At 36.6% G+C, this 19,998-nt stretch overlaps 1 protein-coding gene across 1 annotated transcript; it reads right to left on the reverse strand.

Annotated features, from left to right (window-relative positions):
- Positions 1–4,390: 4,390 nt before the first annotated feature.
- On the reverse strand, positions 4,391–18,569 carry LOC145785125 (ammonium transporter Rh type B-like). The gene is made up of 10 exons (XM_082596826.1): positions 18,494–18,569; positions 13,287–13,444; positions 12,731–12,923; positions 12,106–12,256; positions 10,997–11,141; positions 10,674–10,837; positions 10,331–10,468; positions 8,082–8,215; positions 7,336–7,516; positions 4,391–5,412 (listed from the first exon to the last, which is right to left on the reverse strand). The coding sequence occupies exons 1-10, from the start codon at positions 18,496–18,498 to the stop codon at positions 5,350–5,352; spliced, it is 1,332 nt and encodes a 443-aa protein (XP_082452952.1). The 5' UTR covers positions 18,499–18,569; the 3' UTR covers positions 4,391–5,349.
- Positions 18,570–19,998: the final 1,429 nt, after the last annotated feature.

Raw genomic sequence — 19,998 nt, forward strand, 5'->3', positions numbered from 1 at the left:
AAATTCATTATAAAAAACACTATTTTTAAAATGATTCCGTTTGAATAAGATTAATGTTGCTTTTAATGCCATAATTCTCTCAGTAAGCTCTATGCTCTTTTTGATAAGATTTTTAAAAAGTGGGTTAATGGAAGACAAAACTGCCAGACACAAGCAAGTTTAGATTCTGAACTGCACAACTCTTTGTTATTAGTATTCAGGGATAGTTAGCTTAGCATTACTAGTGTTATTAGCAGTAGGCTACTCAAACGCCTCTCACAATTGGCCCCTGGATGCATGTTTTGCTAAACTGCTCATCAAGTTACAAAACATACATAATTACATACTTACGCAACAGATTGTATAAATTGTCAAGTAAAAATTACCTAGCTTGATAGCCTACTGTATGTAGGCCTACACATTACTACGCTACATAGCCTACAACAAGATTAACCGACAAAGGCAAAGTAGACATATACAACCAAGCAACCACACGGCATTTAACATAATCGATTAAAAATTGAACAAACTATAAGCTACAAACGTTTTCGGCCATACACACGTTAGCCCTTATCAAGTAACAAAAAACAACTACTTATCATATCTACAATGAAAATGAATAACTGATCTAAACACTGAATTGAAAAACGAAATGCAAAATGAAACGGCAGAACAAAGGAGAAAGGCACATCACATGGCGTTTAAATTACACCAGGCAAAGACGCATCATATGACGTATCAAGAAAAGACGTTGAGTAAATAAGAAGCACCTGAGGCAAACAACTGTGTATTGAGGCGAGGATTGTATGATTTTATTAGCAAAGCCTCGTGGATTTTAGTGTCGAATTCGGTGAAACATTTACGCATAATTCTAAAGGACTCCAAGGATGGTTTGTTATTTGAACATGTTTGACAATCGAATATGTGATCTTTAATGGCACTTTGCTTGTTCAAATTAGTTAAATCTAAGTGCTCCCTCACTCTCGTGGCCAAATGCCGCGTAGACATACCGATGTATGTACAATTCGCGTCATGCGAACAAGTGAACTTGTACACGACATTTGAACACAAGTAGGAGGGAGTCCCAGATTTAAGCTGAAAATAATAGCCAACTTTGAACGTTTTATACACAGGAACAATATCCACGTTGAACTTCATTTTGATAAAACTTGACATATTACTGACAAAGCGTCTCGATGCTTTACCCACAAAGGGAACTGTAAGACAGTTTTTCCATTCACGTTCGTCCGCTTGAGCGTGCGTAGAACGTGAATCCAAAAACCCCCTCAGCACCTTATTGAAAAACCATGTGGGGTAGTTGTTCGCAATAAAACAAGACCGTAAACGATTGACTTCAACATTAAAATTATCAAGATTAGAGCAAATATCTTGTGCTCGCTTGAGCAGGCATTTAATTAATCCAGATTTGTAGGTTGAAGGACATACAGCATTAAAATTGAGAAGGAGGTTGGTATTGGTTGGTTTTCGCCAAACCCAAGTGTCAAATTTGTTTTTATTAATTTTAATTTCGACATCGAGAAAGGGAATGGTCTGGTTGGCTTTTTCTACCGTGAAAGTTATATTAGGATGTTGCGAGTTGAGAATGTTGAGAAACTGCATACAAGAATTATCATCATTAAATATAGCAAAAACGTCGTCAACATAACGTAGGTACAATTTAGGATGGCAGTTCACATCAGTTTCAGAAAAAATCTTTTGTTCAATATGTGCCAAAAAGAAATTAGCAAGCGTTGGACCCAGAGGCGAGCCCATTGCCACACCATCAATTTGTTTATATAATTTATCTTTGTATAAAAACATACCTTCGGTAGCTATGTGCAACAGTTTTATAAAAATTTCTTTTTTGATAGGTGGTTGGTTGGGTTGATCTTGCGAAAAAATACAATTGGCGATAATGTTTATAGTTTCTTTTAAAGGAACATTGGTGAATAATGACTTTACATCGAAACTAACCATCAGTTGATTGGTAGCACACTGGAATTTATTGAGTTTTTCCAAAAAATCGTTAGTAGAATTGAGCTATTATTTTCAGCTTAAATCTGGGACTCCCTCCTACTTGTGTTCAAATGTCGTGTACAAGTTCACTTGTTCGCATGACGCGAATTGTACATACATCGGTATGTCTACGCGGCATTTGGCCACGAGAGTGAGGGAGCACTTAGATTTAACTAATTTGAACAAGCAAAGTGCCATTAAAGATCACATATTCGATTGTCAAACATGTTCAAATAACAAACCATCCTTGGAGTCCTTTAGAATTATGCGTAAATGTTTCACCGAATTCGACACTAAAATCCACGAGGCTTTGCTAATAAAATCATACAATCCTCGCCTCAATACACAGTTGTTTGCCTCAGGTGCTTCTTATTTACTCAACGTCTTTTCTTGATACGTCATATGATGCGTCTTTGCCTGGTGTAATTTAAACGCCATGTGATGTGCCTTTCTCCTTTGTTCTGCCGTTTCATTTTGCATTTCGTTTTTCAATTCAGTGTTTAGATCAGTTATTCATTTTCATTGTAGATATGATAAGTAGTTGTTTTTTGTTACTTGATAAGGGCTAACGTGTGTATGGCCGAAAACGTTTGTAGCTTATAGTTTGTTCAATTTTTAATCGATTATGTTAAATGCCGTGTGGTTGCTTGGTTGTATATGTCTGTGGTTGAAGAAAGTGACCTCTTTACCAAAATTGTATTATAAAGGCAAAGTAATGTACTACATATAACATACAGAGTACAACATCATGCAAGCAATCACGGTCGGAGACCAAATATTTGAGTTTGTTTAGATCAGGGGTTCTTAACCTTTTTTCCCTTATTACCCATTTCTGTCCAGATCAAAGTCCCATTACCCAAAATCTAATTTTATCTATTTTACCATATTAAAAATATAAAACAGCGTTATTCAACAAAAACAACATTTAACGTAAAGAACGGCATCAATAGTTTCAGTGAGACATTTGCGCTTTTTTTTTGTGTACAATTGATGCAATATTGGGTGCGATTTTGGATACTGCACAAAGCAAATCTGACTTCAGATCTAACAGCTTGTTTCAAAATTTTGACTTCAAAGCAACAACACTTGAAAATGCTGATTCACAGAGATAAGTGGAAGGGAACATAGTCAACAATGTTAGTGGTTTTGCACAACATTTGGATATGCTTTTCCCATCATTTTCCCAAGTTTTCATCTTCAAAAGAATATAGCTCGCTCGTCTCAACACTAACTCTAAATGTACACTTAGCTATATAAACTACTTCAAACAACTGCTAACAGCAACGCAGCCATCAAGCTTGCTTATAAAACAACTGTAACTGAACTGATTATACAAGAAAAATCTTACTATTATGTCGCAAAAATGAAATACATAAAACCGTAGCTAACTGCTCTAGGCTGCTGCTGAGCTGAGTCGGAGTCTGCCTCGCTTTCTGACCTAGTCTTGTTCTAAAACGATCCCTGTTCCATATCTAGAAAGCTAAAACCTCAATTGCTAAGGTAACAGGGATCAGTAAGTCAGTAGATGTAACAGAAAATATATTTCGCATTTGTTAGTGCGTCGTCAGTTCCGATAAAGGGCAGTTAAAACCTACAAGTAATGTTTTTAATAACAACTTAACTGCCCTTTATCAGAACTGACGATAAACTAACAAGTGCGAAATATATTTTCTGTTACATCTACTGACTTACTGATCCCTGTTACCTTAGCAATTGAGGTTTTAGCTTACATAAAACCGGCAACAAAAATGATGCGAAAAATAAATCACTATGACGAAACAATTCTAAAAATGATAAAATATCACTGTGCTTGTTTGGTTGTTTTGAACGGACTCAAATAATAAAAAAAGCATAAGCAATAAAGCAACTTTACCACTTACAGCTGTGACATTGTTTGTTACATCTATAATTCTAAATATTCTGGTTCAGCTGATTACCCACCTGCTATCCTGAAATTACCCACATGTGGGTAATTACCCATAGGTTAAGAACCACTGGTTTAGATACATAGGCTGCACTGCTCATTGCTTGAGAAGTTTCTGATTTGCCCCAAAATGCAAGACTTAACTAATATAAATTAAAGTGCTTACAACTGCTTACAAACGCCTTCAACAATGCTTGACTAAAAAAACTTTAGCCTACACTACGAAGCCAAGTCATTGTTTACATTTTACGTGGAGCGACATTACCAACCTACCTACTTGCTTGCTTGCATTACATTCCTGTTCTGACCCTTAATTTACTAAGTAATTTCGCAGTAGGCCTAAGTTGTTTTAACTAGTTCTTTCTTTTTTTCTGCAAGACTTCAGTCTCCACGTGGGACTCTAGCGTCAAAGGCAGTAGTGCGATATACAAACAAACTCCAGCTGACTGAACAATAGATGACACTGTGACACAACATTAGAACAATGGGCAATTGCAAGACGTCAACATTTCGCAGTTTGACAAACAAAATTGCAAACAACAACTAAGACATTAAAAAGTATGCGTTGACGCTATGCGCTAAAAAACCGTGAAAACTTTACGGCGCATCCTCAAGCGCAAACTATCCAAAAAAATGTGGCCGCAAGCGTTAGCGCAAACAAAAAGTCTACGCCGCATGTATGCGGCGTAGAATTTGCGGCGCATACGTACATCTCTGCCCTTTAGTAACCAACTGAATGATGTTCTTCATAAATTGAAATTACAAAATTGATCTACATACACAAATATCTATGAGGCTTTGCTCATAAAATCTTGCAATCATCGCCCCAATATGCAAATTTTTGCTGCAGGCTAGGTGCCTCCTATCTACTAAATGTATTCACGTAACTTTGCGTCACTGATTTGTGTTTTCTTCTTCATGTTAAATGTCGTGTGGTTGTTAGGTTTTATTTTGAAACATTTATTAAATCGATAAAAAGCACACTAATACAAAATGGCATGGCTACTATGTTAGTTTCATCAAAAAGTAGAAATATAAACAGTCGTTTGGTAAAAATTAATTTTTGGTTGAGCAACGTGGCCATACCGAGTATCGCAAGCTAGCTTTTGTGCTGTCGGCTACAACATTCGAGCAACTCCTGACACAAAAAAGTAGATTTCCAGCAAAGGCTAGGCCTACTTGCGATGCTTCTACTAGAACTGCGTTCCAAACCATTGGCTCATTGTTAGTAAAAAGTTGTAGGCCAGGAGTATAGAACACACAATTAGTAAGCTATTAGTAGCCTATAGCCTATATTGTTTTCTTGTGAAATAGTTGATCTGTTTGATACAAGCTGTTATGCGATTCGACTGCACAATATAAAACTCAAATGTAAACGAGTCAATGAATAGTAAATCTCAGATTTCTTAATTCTCATCCTCAAGCTTGAGCTAAATTTTGACTTCATCCTTTGTTGTTGTGGTCTGTGGAGTTTTTGATTCTTCCTCTTCAAGCTGAAAAAAAAAACATGTGATGAAAGAGCACTTAGCACTGTCACACTATAACGTTTAGTGGTAGCTACCCTGTTTTTCTCTGGCATAGGCCTATAGTCCAGGCCAGGGATGGCGAACCTTTTTTAGTGCATGGGTCACAAAAAAGACCTTAATCCTTGAAAAAGCAAAAGTGGGTCATACATTTAATTACATGTTAATGCGAAACTTGCTGCTGCATCTTCTCTGCAAGTCTTATTATCCTTGGTTGGTAATCCGTACTTTTTAGCTTCACACATTCAGCACTCATATCTGAGCTGAGACGATTCCGTGTGCTTGATTGTATAAAATTCATGTGCGAAAATAAAGATTCGCACGAATATGAAGAACCAAACAACGTTAGGGAACGTTCAAATATTACCGTAAGTAACTCCTTCGAGGGGGAGGGGAGTTTATGCAAAGCGTGGTAGTTTTTTGTGCTGAATTTGTAGTGAAAAAGCGTTACATGGGGGAGGGGAGTTGAAAAAACGCTATGTTGGCGTTACATGGGGGAGGGGGGGTTGAAAAAACGCTATGTTGGCGTTACATGGGGGAGGGGGGGTCAAAAATTCGGAAAAAAAGCGTTACATAATATTTAAACGTTCCCTTAACAGAGCTACCGCAAATCTTTTCATAGTTTCAAACGAATTTGGCAGGGAGTTTCACTCTGTAAGAATTATATTTTCATCATGGTTTTCAACAGTAGGAAAGTCACAACCATCCATATCCGTTTTCATTTCAATTTTTTGTAAGAGATGATTTAAGTCTACAAATTTTGTTTTGATATATTTTGAAATAGGTTATATTATTATGCATTGCATAGTGCACTTTGGATTATTTTTTCGATTTGCCTCACTTGACAAATTAACCAAACTATTAAGTTGGTAATCAGCAACGTCTACAAGCGCTGAATCAATATAAATAGATCTGGGTAAAACAAATTATTGTAAAAGTGTAAGAACCTTAAAATGTAGGCTAAACATGTCAAACTCTTTTGCAAGTTTTTGCGGTTTTTAAATGTTTTATTTTATTGTGATTTACTCATCTTTTTAGATTTTCTCAATTTTTTTTTAGTTTGTACCAATTTTTCTTTTTCATAAATTTGTTGATCAGATCTCCTCAAATGAGGAAATTCCCTCACAAGTGGATTTGCAGTTTCGCTCGCACTCATCGCTGACCACGACTTGGCTACCTACGACAATCGTAAAGCAATGTAGTGTTTCAATGAACGTCTAGGATTGTTTAGAGAACAACAGATCAAATAGTACGCCAATGTTTTTTTTGAAAATGTATAAATCAACATGTTCCATTGGCACAGAAATGATTGGAAATTTCGAAAAAGTCACATAACAATGAAATCCTGTTGAAAATATGAGCAAGAAAACTGAAAATGTAAAAAAGAGGAGATTTGAGCATTTTTGGGTGTCGTCGGAGGACAAACTATTTTTCTTCAAAAAAGAGAACAAATCCTCTTAAAAGAGGACATATGGTAGCCCTACTATAGTCGGAAAGAAAATGTGCATGTAAAGTAGGCCTAGTGTCACATTTTTTACAATTTACAGTAGCTTATCGTCTGTTGATCAGCAATTGTCAACATCGATTGGGAATTAGGTGTTTTATTTTTCACTTCAAAACTATGCAATGCGGTATTGAAAATTTTTTCAAACGAATTTTGTTTTTTAAATAAAAATTGAAAAATCGTTTCTGTTGAGATAGGCTAAGTACGGTGTTATCAGGACTATTTCACGGAAAGCATTTTAATGAATTTTGCACGTCCCTGATTTTGCAATGCACTTTTCAACTTCGTTGATTAGGCTAGTCTTTGTAGCTGCTTTCGCTACGTTCGATTCAGTGGTAGCCTATAGCTTTAACAGTAGGTTAATAGCTACAAATTGCAGCAAAACTTACATCCCAGAACACCTCATCTGTAAAATACTCTTCAGATGTCAAGTTATCCCAGATGGGAATCTTTAGTATAGCACCCATTAGAAGTCCTCCAGCAAGTGAAATGCCCAACGTAACAGCTAGCGCTGCAATTTGAAAGCCAGCTTGCGTCCCGACTGTTCTATCTCCAAAAAGCTTGTCAAAACTCCAAATGAAAGTAAAAACCATTGATTAGTCGAAGAAACGTAGGCAGCATACAGTGTAGCCTAATTTTATTTTGATCAAGTCAACTAATTGTGTGAATCACGCAAATAGGTTTTAAAAATAACAAGTCGGGCCAGATACAATGCAAATGTCGGGCGCCTTTCTAAAAAAAAAACAGAAAGCCCCTAGATACAAGTTAAAAGGGCTTTCCAAGAAAAGTTTAAAAAATAACTTCTCTACTAGAGTAAAAATGTAAACGCTGCGTTTTCATTACATTCAGTATCTAAAAGTATCTCTTGGTGCCAACCGTCAATACCGACGTGTAATTGTTTTTGGCTGCAGCGGATACCAGTATGATCGTCGAAGTCCCAAATCAAAACACTTTTAAGAAAACACACTAGCCTATATTCAAAGAATACGCGATGGTTTCTCCAAGTTACCGGTCTCCTAATGTCATACTGGGCCTGGGTCCAAACAAACCTGTTGGACCTCCTTGTCAACGGTAGGCTATTGTATAGGATTACATAATTGCCTAGCCTACTGGTGAACAGTGCAATTTATATTACCTGTCTAGGTATGTTTCGCGTGTAGCTATTCTAACTGTAATGGCACTTATAATTCCTCCTAATATTCCAGGCATTCCATGTAGGTTGTGCACTCCGCAAGTATCGTGGAGCTTTATGCGACGCATAAGAAGTGGCTATGAAAATACAATAAGCCAAATTACAAAAGCGTCTTTACTTTCATCGCAGGCCACTATCACTGATTTAGTGATTTGAATATTAAAATATTAATAGACATAAAGTAAGTCAAAAAAATGAGTAGGCTACTGACAAGAGAGTGAGAGTGAAAGGGTCTCTCTGGCAAGCTAGAAAACAAAACAGTGTTTTTTTTTAATTTTGGCATATTTTTTTTATTTAGCTACCGTAGCCTATAACCTACTGGTGTATGTAACTTTGCATTAAAAAATCGGCCAGCAATATTAATTCAGTTGTTTTTCGATTGCGTCGGTGGGCTGAGTGGTCTATAGAATTTATGTAAAAACAATGCAGAAGCACATCAAACATCTCAAGAAATTTTAAATCTAAGCTACTCAAAATTCTGTGTTTCTCCCGCTTTGCTTTTTTATAGGCTGAGGTTCCAGGCCAACAAATAAGTTTTTCAAGTAAAAAATTGTGAGTCCACAAAACCTAAATTTTTTGAACACTTCTACCACTATTAAGTACCGTATTTATGTTCTATTGAACTGTGCCTATCTGTAGGCTTAGCCCATCTCTATACAACACAGCGAAACAAATTTTGTGCTGATGTTGCAAAGATACGTTTTGGTTCGTAGACTGAAGTAGGGTAGGCCTATAAGCCTATAATGGAGTTTGACGATAGGTTGCATGACTTTGCATATAGGTTTACTCAGGCCCGGAGTAAGGTCAAATGGGGCCATAGGCGTAGCCAGGGGGGGGCGAAAGGGGCCATGGCCCCCCCCCAAATTTTCGAAGTTTGGATTCCGAAGTTGAGCCCTTTGTTAAAAATATAATCAAATTTGTAGAAATTTATAACGTTTTCCAAAACATCTGGCTATTGACACCCCAAGGACTTGTTTTAGACACACAGAAAGACACCAATAAATTTTGCAAATCGTAAATCGCGCAAAATTTACTGGATTTACGTTTCTTTTAACTAATTTGTGGAAGCAATTTCAGAATGGCTTACTCTGTTAGGTTTTTCTGTAGCTGAGTTTATGGTGTTCTCTAATTTTAGCCGCAGATGTTGCCCGTTCGTGTGTAAGAGCTACCTTTAATAAGTTAATAGCTGTTTATCTGCTAATAAATTTCATACAAATATTACCCTAAAAGTGTTTCCAGAAAGCGCTATAATCCAATATTCAAGTGTAATTTTGCAAAAATTTTCCGGGGGGGCATGCCCCCGGACCCCCCTAGAAAACGCGTGCCTTCGGCACGCTTTAACCCCCACCAGTTTCATTGCTTCCCCTTGCTCAAGCCACCAGGATACGCTACTGCACATCAGGTGCACATACGTGCATGCGCCACTGCACATAAATCAAACACTTTGTCGTTCTCTTCAATTCATCAAATATTTGGCCCCCCCCAAATTTTTTTCCTGGCTACGCCACTGAATGGGGCCCCTGTGCTAATGAATTTTATGGGGGCCCTTACCAGCTTACGTGGAGCGTAATGGAAGTAAGCTGGTTTCGCTTGCAGAGGAAACTTGCTTAGGTAAGTTCTAAGATAACTTTGAAATAGCACGTGATCGATGATTAAATAAGCATGTGCAAATTAAGTTAACAATGTTTACGTTATAATGGATGCAAAATCACACACATTAAATCAACAAAACCGTGCAAGCACTGCAAGGCAAAGCATTGTAGCAAGGGACCACTGTTAGTACTGCACACTACACTGCAAATTGCAATGAAAGGTTATTCTGAATTTCTATTCTAAACTGCTCTTTCATTCACTACTAACTACCAATAGGATTTAGAAAACTAACATGAAATTCAGTCAAACGACTTTTTTCTGGCTATTGATAAATGTGTTACTTTTTTTAGACAGAGGGTTATGTTACTTTTTTTAGACTTTTCTTAATTTTTTTTCTTGAAAATTTTTTTCAGGAAAAATTTGCTATTTTATTTATTTCATTTTTAGGAAAAGTGGGGCCCTCTGTCTGCGGCGCCTCTGTGCTTTAGCACACCCTGGCACAATGGTTAATCCAGGCTTGGGTTTACTAGACTAGATTAGATTACTTACAGTAATTCTAGACCATAAACTGTCGACAAAACAATCAGATGAAGGGATACCTGTAGATAGATGTAGCCAAGAGTCGATACAGTTGCTGCAGAAGCTCCGGTTAATAGCGCACCAAACGGATGGACAATCAAATCAGCACTTGCACCCAAACCAACCCCACCGGCCAAAGTTGCATTTTGAATGTGCACCTTCATGGAAAAATATATGCTAAATGTTGTACGCCTATAGCCTACGTTGATTGAGTAAGCTAAAAAAGTACATTGACTTCAGGGTTTTGTTAAATGCAGCTTACGTCTAAGTTTAAGTCTACCAGATTTGGTTAGAACCAAGGACTCTAGAAATAATATTTACACTTAAAAGTTTAAATTTTATAGCCTATAAGCATAAAAGTACCATGTTCAACTTGTTGTTTTTGTTAACAACAGAACTGATAGCAAATGTCACAACTGTGCACGCAGAAAGACTGAATACGGTGTTGATAATCGCACGCTGGCGCTCGATCCCAGTTGCAGGTCCTGCGTTGAAGCTTGGCCAGAATAGCCACAAGAAAAGCGTCGCTGAAAGATTGAAAAACAGTTAAAGTAGTAGGCTAGGCCTATCCAGAAAAATTTAAATTAAAGTGCTCACAAAATTGAAAACATAAAAACTATACAAAGGTCAAACTTAGCCTACTGTAAAGGCTGCATTTGAAAATTTTAAATAAAAAATGCATTTACCCAACATCGCAAACAAGTCCGAGTGATAAACAGAACTCTCTTTCTCGCTTTCAGTTTGAGCTTTCCTGTAAAGCATCCTGGCCACACCCAAACCAAAGTAGGCACCAAATGCATGAATGAACATCGAGCCACCAACATCCAAAGCCTGTTAATGGTCTCAATGTTTGAATGAAAGTCACTTTGTAGGCATAATTTTGACAAATTTTGATACTCTTTGTGTAAACAAAATTCTTTTGGATTAATTACATGTTTTAACCATATCAGAAAAGTAGTGCATGTCAACTCAATAATCTGTTAACTCATTGGTAGTTTTAAAATTCATATCTATGTGGCTTACTTAAATCAATGAAAAAGGATTTGTCAATTTAAATTCTGTTTTGTGTCTCTTCAACAAAATGTAGGCCTATTGTTGAAATTACCAAACAGTAATGTATATTTATCGCTTAAAATTGCTGTAACACCTAAGCTTGCGTCATCAATAATTTTTGTGGACGACGACCTCATAAAATAAAACCGTTGCATAGGCTACGCAGCCTTCTTCTTTTAACACATTAATCATATTGATAAGCTGTGGCCTCCCATATGAACTTCCTCCATTTTGCTCTGTTTTTTGTTTTTTCTAGTACTTCTGACATATTTTTTATTTCCGTAATTTGCTTGATGTTGTCAAAATTATTCATTCTTTGTCGTCCCTTTGTTCGTTTGCCTTGCATCATCCCAATCAACATTGCACCATCCCAAATTTTTCAACATACGCAGCCTATAGCCTACTACAATAACAAAGAATTTATTAATGGCCTTCAGAGAGTGAGCTTTTATCTATTTATTGCGATATTTATTCAACAGCAACACGGATATTTTGTATATTCTATCCTTGTTTACCGCTGTTTTGATCTGTTTGGACGATAGGTTACGGAAGCCATAATCAATTAATCATCTCTGATTGGCATGCAAAAAACATTGCTAGTTTCTTTAAACAACTTAGAATGATGACATATATTCCTTTACAATTTTTTCCTAAAAATAAGATAGCCAAGTTTCGCTTAGAAGTCGGAACCGATTGAACATCGTTGAATAAGTCTGACTTATCAGTTATCACTCAAAATCACCTTAAAAGTGGTAAATCCAATAAATATGTTGACGTTGTAAAGAACAACTTCTACCGTTGCCATAACAATCAGCTGCACTGGACTTGCCACACCCAACACGGCTCCAAATGAAATAAGCACTGTTGCAACAGCGAAATCAGCATGCAGCAAGCTGTAGAAATCAACAAAAACACTTTAGCCTACTTGACCGCAACCACTTCATTTTTGCAACAAAGTGCTTTCAGTTTTACAAACAATTCAACAAAATGGAGTTTGCACACAGTCGTAGAAGAAAAATTTTGTGATCTACAAACGTCACTTAATTGCAACAAAACCTTTAACACGATTTAACGATGTAGCCTACTGTACATAAAACGACGTGTGATCTATTCTTTTTGTCTTACGCTCGGTGATTGAAGTTAGATTATGTGGACGGAAAAGCAATGAAGCCAAGTTAAGTCCAGCTTCAAGCATGCTCTGTCTTGCCAGAGACACAGCCGTGTGCTCGTGAGCGGCGCCCATTTGCGTGTCGTACCAGGGCTCTCACCACTCGGCTATGCAGCCGACATAAAAAAATCTTTTCTTTATAATTGCCCCCAAAAATGGTAAATAAACAATGCCAGAACAAAAAACAACGCCAGCATACCTTTCAATGTTTATTTCAATTTTGCTGCTCGAGCCTCCAATAAATCCAAACCAACCATTCACAAGCGTAGACCATTGAATAACGTAGCAGGTCAAAAGGAAATTGAAACCCACCGATCCAAATCCGTGACGTTGTAGAAACGTCATAAGAAACCCAAAACCGATAAGCATCATGACGTGAACGTCCTGGTACACTGTCAACAGAAGCAGTAACACAGGTTTAAAAAGTTGTAGCTCATATTTGCTGGTTCCTGTGAGTTTCTAACATTTTGTATACAGGTGTTTGGTGTCTCTGCAGTTGGGTTTATGGTCGTGTTTTAAAACTTTGGTTAATAGCCTATACGAACAATTAAAGTATTTGCAGTTACAAAATATTTTTTTCACATCAACACAAAATTTGTTATCGAGATATTGTTTCGTTTTGAAAAAATAAATTGTGAACAATCTCGTTTCGAGAAAGCAGTTTGCTGTGAAAATGCCGAATACCAATAAGCTGTGTTTAATGAGCTGTTAAAACCACAAGCTCATCTTACTTTAGAGGAGAGCAATTGTCTTACTTGGGTAAAGTTGATTCAGTTCCAAATCCAACTCGCTTGAATCCGTAGCTGTTCCATTACTGTGTTTGATCTCAGCATAGTCAACAAACAGCCCAAATAGTGTAATAAACACAATTTGAGCAATCAACAGGAAGGCAGTGGCTTTTCCTCTAGTATTCCTAAAACACAAAATCGTTCAATCACTGTAAGCATTACAAGTTCACTACTCTGATTGAATTTGTGACGGCATTTTGAATCGGGTTAAACTGTGTAACAAAAAAGTTATTGTTTCTAGGAAATAATCTTAACAAATACCTTTGTAGCCTACTTTTTTGCATGTGAAAGTGAATTATGAGAAAAAGGCAAAATGTTACCAAGCATTGCAAATAATGTCCGATGAAATTGTGGAGGTGATTTTGAAATGATGCCTTTCCTAATAAGGTTTTAACAAGACCTCACTCAGTTTTCCTATTATTTTTTTCCCTTTAGGATGGCAAAAATACAGCTTTTCGTTATACAAAGAGAAAGTAATGCTTTCCGTTCTGTAATGAAATTGGAGCTCATAGCATTGTAGCGATCCATTATTTCATCATGTAAGTTTTCCTGCCTTTTACTATAGTGAACTAGTTTAACTTAAATTTATTTCCTAGTGTTTCTGCCAAAGAGTTGTGCCACCTTTCAATATAAAAGTGATCTCGCCTACAGCAAGCAGTTTGTGGAAAAGTTAAACATAAACGTCATGCGTTTAAGCACATCCAAGAGCTTTCCCACAAATATCAGGACGAAGGTCAAATGTACTGTGTTAGTGCGTTTTCAAGCTAATTGGCTCATGCCGTTTGATAGTTCTCTTTACAAGACATTTGCTGTTGACAGCAAACCTTCAAAACGTTTTTTCTGTGATGAAAGGTTTTTTTCTGAAAATATAAAGTAGATAATTTCAGAGACATTGTGTTGGGAATTTTGTTGCTGAATAACAGCTTCATTATAACCGTTGCTAATAACATGTACAAGGCTGGGTACAGGGCCGTGTTAACCGCCCCTCGTACAATTCGGCTGGAGGGTCTACGGCTGATTAAGGGCCACTCATTTTAGTCTGTTTAATGTTTTCTGACTGTTTAAAAAATAAAATATCAGCTACAGAAGCTCGATGTTCAATAGCTTAACTCATGCAAAGCCGTATTTACTCCTTTTCAAACATCCGACTGGGGCCTATCTCTACCTATAGATGCCCACTCATATTTTGTTCGTGAAGCGTTTTTGGCTTGTATAATTTCACATGTACCGGTAACAATTAATATGTATTTTTTTTCATTTTTGTGAAGGTGGGTACTGCTCAGATAAATTTCGAAGTTCTCACCTGCTGAAAGGCTACATCAGACTAGGCAAAAGGCTACAAACCTTCTACACATAAACTATTGAAATTCTTTTGTAGCCGTGAATGATTTTTTTTTAAGTAGGCTAACTTAAACTTTGAACTAAAGCTTCTTCTCCAATCCAGTTTTTCATTTGATGAATTTGGTCTTCACATAAAGTGTGCATCTTGATAAAAAAAAACACATTGTTCCTAAAAAGTGACCAAAACGAGATTATATATCTCAAAATTTTCTGGGGGCAATCTCCCCACACCCCTTTTTAATTTTACTTTTTCAGACATCATGTTTTGCATTGTTCATTTCTGCTATAAATTTTGCGTTGTTAAAACTTTGGTCTTTTCTCAACTTTTTCCGCGTATTAACTATTTTATTTCTAGAAAATTTTAGAGTTGTTCAATGTTTTTGATAAAATGATAAATGTAATTTTTTCTCCACATTGAAAGATTTTGCTGCCCTAAATGTTTTATGGTGCTATGTTAAAAAGCGATCACTAAACATAGAGGCCCACTAGTGAATTTTTTGGGGGGGCTTGATGGTGCTCATAGGGCCCTGGCTGGCTGCGTATGTACCAATACAATTGTGGTTTGATAAACTTCAAGATAAAAATTTTAGGGTGAACTGTGGTGAACCACGTAAACGTTTCATACAAAAATACAAAAAAACAAAAACTTTTTGAATAATAGTCCATTGACGCAGTGGCGTAGCCAGAAAAGTTTTTTGGGGGGGCCAAATATTTGATGGATCAAACAGACCGACAAAGTATTTGATTAAAGACATCGCCATCTGATGTGCAGTGGCGTATCCTGGTGGGTTGAGCAATGAAACTGGCGAAGGCACGCGTATTCTAGGGGGGTCCGGTGCCATGCTCCCCCGGAAAATTTTGCAAAAATTACACTAAAATAATGGATTATAGCGCTTTCTGGAAACACTTTTAGGGTAATGTTTGTATGAAAATTATTAGCAGATCAATAGCTATTAACTTATTAAAGCTAGCTCTTGCACACGAACGGACAAAACCTGTGGCTAAAATTAAAGAACACCAAAAACTCAGCTACACAAAACTCAAAAACTACACAAAAACCCAACAGAGTAAGTGATTCTGAAATTGCTTCCACAAGTTAGTTAAAATAAGCGTAAATCGCGTAAATTTTGCGCGATTTACTATTTGCAAAATTTATCGGTGTCCTTCTGTGTGTCTAAAACAAGTCCTGGGGGTCTTAATTGCCAGATATCTTGGAAAACGATATAAATTTCTACAAATTTTATTATATCTTCAAAAAAGGGCTCAACTTCGGAATCCAAACTTTGAAAATTTGGGGGGCCATGGCCCCTTTCGCCCCCCCCCCCCCCTGGCTACGCCTATGCATTGACGCCAACTAGAAAAACAACGCTGAAAAATGTATTTATATTGAATACACAATGTAACAACATTACAGGGCTGGAACATTAGCCTGTAGCTAATCTAACCATTTTCAAAAGCTTCATTTTTTTTCTTTTGCAAATTCGACCTTTTGAACACTCGCCTTCCTTTGCAAGTCAAGAAGGAAGTCCAAGGGCAAACTGAATACTGCTTTGCTGCTTCAAAAACGTCGTTTTCATTGAGTCAACGTCGAACTGCAATGAACCAAGCTCAGTTTTGCTCTTGCAAACTATTTGCTAAAAAAACATAGTTCACTTGTTTGCATTGTCCAAAGTTTGCTGGAATTCTTGTGGTTCAGCGATGAGAAACCATAAAAATTAAAAGAAGAAAGCTTTTCGATGACAAAGTGTCACGTAGGCTGTGTGCGTTTGAAATATGAGATAAACCTTGCAAAAAGTACTTGAATAAAAGCAATAGGTATTTATGCGTAGCCTATATACCCATCTGCACCGGTGAGCTATTTTTTCTTCTCTTTGAGGGTATTTCACCAAAAATGCAACCAGGAAGAGTTTTTTTTTGCGGATTTTTGCCAGAGGCTTATACACGTCGATAAAGTCTGAAATGTAGCCTACTGTAATTTCAGCAAAAAAAAATGCGGTTTTATTTGACGCAAAAAAATAGCCTATACTTTGTGGCAACTATTATTGCAAGTCTAAAGTGCTTTTCTTTAAATATTGTCAAATGCATTTAACTGTCTGAATCTATGAACAGGAAAATGAGGATGATACTAATATGATAAACAGCAAAACAAATTTGTAAATCGTCATTTTTCTGCAGCTGCAACATTGAGCGGATTGAACTCACTTTTTATTTTGGACAGATCTGCAGACCATTAACGCCGATTAAGTTCAAGCTGAAACTGGTTTGCAATCACAAACGATACACAGTTAAAAGAGGTTTTTCCAAAGTCGACAAATCTTGAAGCAGATTTTCTTAATGTACAGAGCTTTTAAAGTAAAAATTATTTACGTAATGTCAGCTTCAAGGTCATAATTGGAAGGGTAAAAAAATGGTCCTTTAAAACGGTAAAAAAAATTAAACTATGATAATTAACAAAGCCAAATATATTGTAGATATTGTCTACCTACACGAAAACCTTGAACAATCGTCAAACCAATTTTAAATACACCACTGTCAGAGACTCAGTCAGTTGTCCATACTGTATCATGTATGTAGCTAGGACTAATAAAACCTTTCTGGTTTTGTGAATTTTTGTTGGGTTGAGTAACAAGACTTATGCTGCACCATATAAAAAGTTTCATATGGCGTGGTGGATGATCTAAATATTTTTGGCCAGAAATACAACGAAGTTAAATAACTTTCATGCTCGGCTTTCCTGATTTAAAAGTTTCAGAATAATTGACAAGGGTTCAGAACGAAGCACTTTCGCACGTGCCCCACACCACCTCCAAAAAACAAAAACGAAGAAAAAGGTGCGATTATGTAAGAAAATATAAAAACTATATATTTTCATCTTTTATTATGCGATTAGGCTATAAAATATATATCCAAATGATCTGAGTTTGAAGTTGATTAATTAGATTGATAGGTTTAGAAGTGTAAGTTGGTGGCTGTGTATTTTTTTTTTCTCATTTGCGCAATTGGCTTTCTTGAAACTTTCTCATTGGCTGTGTAAATGAACGATAGGCTAATAATTTCCAAAGACTGCTTCATCAGTGCATATTTAATTGCATATTTTGAGCTTAGCTTTGCCACCTTTACTAGCGTGCAATCAGACGCATTTGACAACCTTTAAAGAAAAGAAAACGTTAAACCAGCAATAGTGAAGCTGCAAAATATTGTTCCCGTCAAACATCACCAAACCTGGAGCTGGAGCAGCGAGGAGAAGCACTTGGTTGCGCGCACGCTCATAAAAAATAAATAAAAAAAAGACGAAAAAAACAGGCAATTTTTCTCCAATCGTGCAAAAAATTTTATTCTTACTTCTCTCGCTCAATCACATATCATTGACCCACGTCCAGCGGCATAGGAATCGCGTCTTTTCAACAATAGCCTATATATAAGATGTGCAAACTTTTGTGCCACCAAAAATTGAGAACACAATATAATACAGTACACCGAAGTAAAATGCATTGCTCATACAACTCCTATAAATTAAACTACGTGTTTATGAAAGTATGAAGTGAATATGCCCTTTGTAGGCCTACCTACTGTGGCGAGATGGGAACACCAGGGACGGATAGTTGATTTTTTTTCTGAAAAATTATGTGATACTATACAAGACCATATAAAACTTTGTCAAAAGAATAAGTCGTGGAAATCCTTCCGTGGCCATGAAAAATTCTTCATAGTTTACTTGCATTTTATCAGAATTTGCTTATTATCTGGGCTTTCTTTATCCAACGATCAAAAGTAAAATAAATTGGAAGGAAATGAACTATAAATACTTAACAAATTTGATAAACTTAACTTACGACATAATGTCTTTCTTGAGCAGTTCAGCGGGTTGTATCGATATACGTATATCACTGTATGAATAACACACACAACCTAAACAAAAACCGAAAGGAATGTGATTAAAATAACGAGGTAAAATATGCCGTTTGGGAGTGAAAACAAACCATCGATTTTTCGTCATGTGTCTTATTTCTTGCAAAACTTTACATGTTTAAATGACATATTCTTCTCTTGATAAAATGAGTTTCTTTGCGCCAACAAACTCATTGCAAGCCTTTCGTATAATAAGTTTCGATATGCAATAGCTAGCAACCGCAAGCCTATCAATCCACAATTTTTAATCTGATGTCCTTCATCGCTAAAGTACAATTATCCAACAGCTGTTCGGGTCTAGTTTAAGGTATTATCTGCAGTACTTCACCTTTTCAATTGGTGAGTTCCTTTTATAGTTTTGTCAAGGTACAAAAATGCGAATGTCAACCAATCAGATTTATGGAGCGAATCACGCGACTTCACAGTTAAAAGAAAAATATAAGTAAAAAGTGAACGCCCATTTTCAGCCCTCTTGATGACGCAACATTACTGTGTTTTGCAACGCCAATGAAGAGGAAAGCGCTTCCACGATTTGCAGTTGAAACAACCAGTCAAAGTTAACCCAACTTCTCCAGTTTTGCATATATATTATATAGTTACAAAATGCTTTTTATGAAAACAAATTCATGTTGGTGTTACAGGTTATAGCCAGAGTTACCATCTGTAAGACAAAAAAATAAACATGCTGCCCTGCGATGACGCAGCAGTTTACCACTCCAAAAATTCTTTAAATGCAAGCTTTGACGTCTAATAACAAAACCCGACCAGCCTATACTGACATTTCAACTCATTCCTAGCATGAAGCTGAAGTTTATGCCGCAAAGTCTGCATTGAGCTACAAATTGTTTACTGTCGTCCAACAGCTCGATCTTTCTTTCAAGCTTCTCAATATTGAATAGTCTAATAAAACAACAGGGCAGTAAGCTCTGAAGCGTTTCAGTTTGTGTATTATTTTCACTCCAATTAGCTATGTTTTAAAAAACTGTGTTTAATGACATTCTACAGGCCAACCACCTACAGACCTGCATCATCCAGTGAGACGGAAATAGCGCGACATTTAAAGCATCAGCAGAAAAATGTCGTAGGCCTACTGCCTGCTGCTACTTTAACATGAGTTAAAACATGCAACTAGTTGTCAACTGCACTTTAAGCCTTTCAAATAACTGTAAAATAGTTCTTTGCATTAAATCAATGTCTTTTTGTGAATTTATTGTGCAACAAACACAAAAAATTAATAACAATATCATCAAACAATACAGTCTTCTTACCTAGAACTTTTTTAAGTCGTTAAGTTATACTCGACAGCTTAAGAGAGGGTATCAAACAGCTTCCCATATGTTTCCATTTACATTTATATCCTCTTGATTTTCAGAAAACATATGATCCCTTAAAACGTGTGAGGCTGTCAGTTCACGCTCGGATACCATGA

This window comes from Aplidium turbinatum, chromosome 16 (assembly GCF_918807975.1).
Source record: "Aplidium turbinatum chromosome 16, kaAplTurb1.1, whole genome shotgun sequence".
NCBI lineage: Eukaryota > Metazoa > Chordata > Ascidiacea > Aplousobranchia > Polyclinidae > Aplidium > Aplidium turbinatum.

Bases quoted from the DNA above. Each gene is read 5' to 3' on its own strand.
- LOC145785125 (XM_082596826.1), bottom strand. The intron at 10,838-10,996 runs GTAAATGCATTT...TCAATCTTTCAG, and splicing joins GGACTTGTTTGCGATGTTGG to CGACGCTTTTCTTGTGGCTA. The intron at 8,216-10,330 runs GTATCCCTTCAT...GTATTTTCATAG, and splicing joins TTGGCTACATCTATCTACAG to CCACTTCTTATGCGTCGCAT.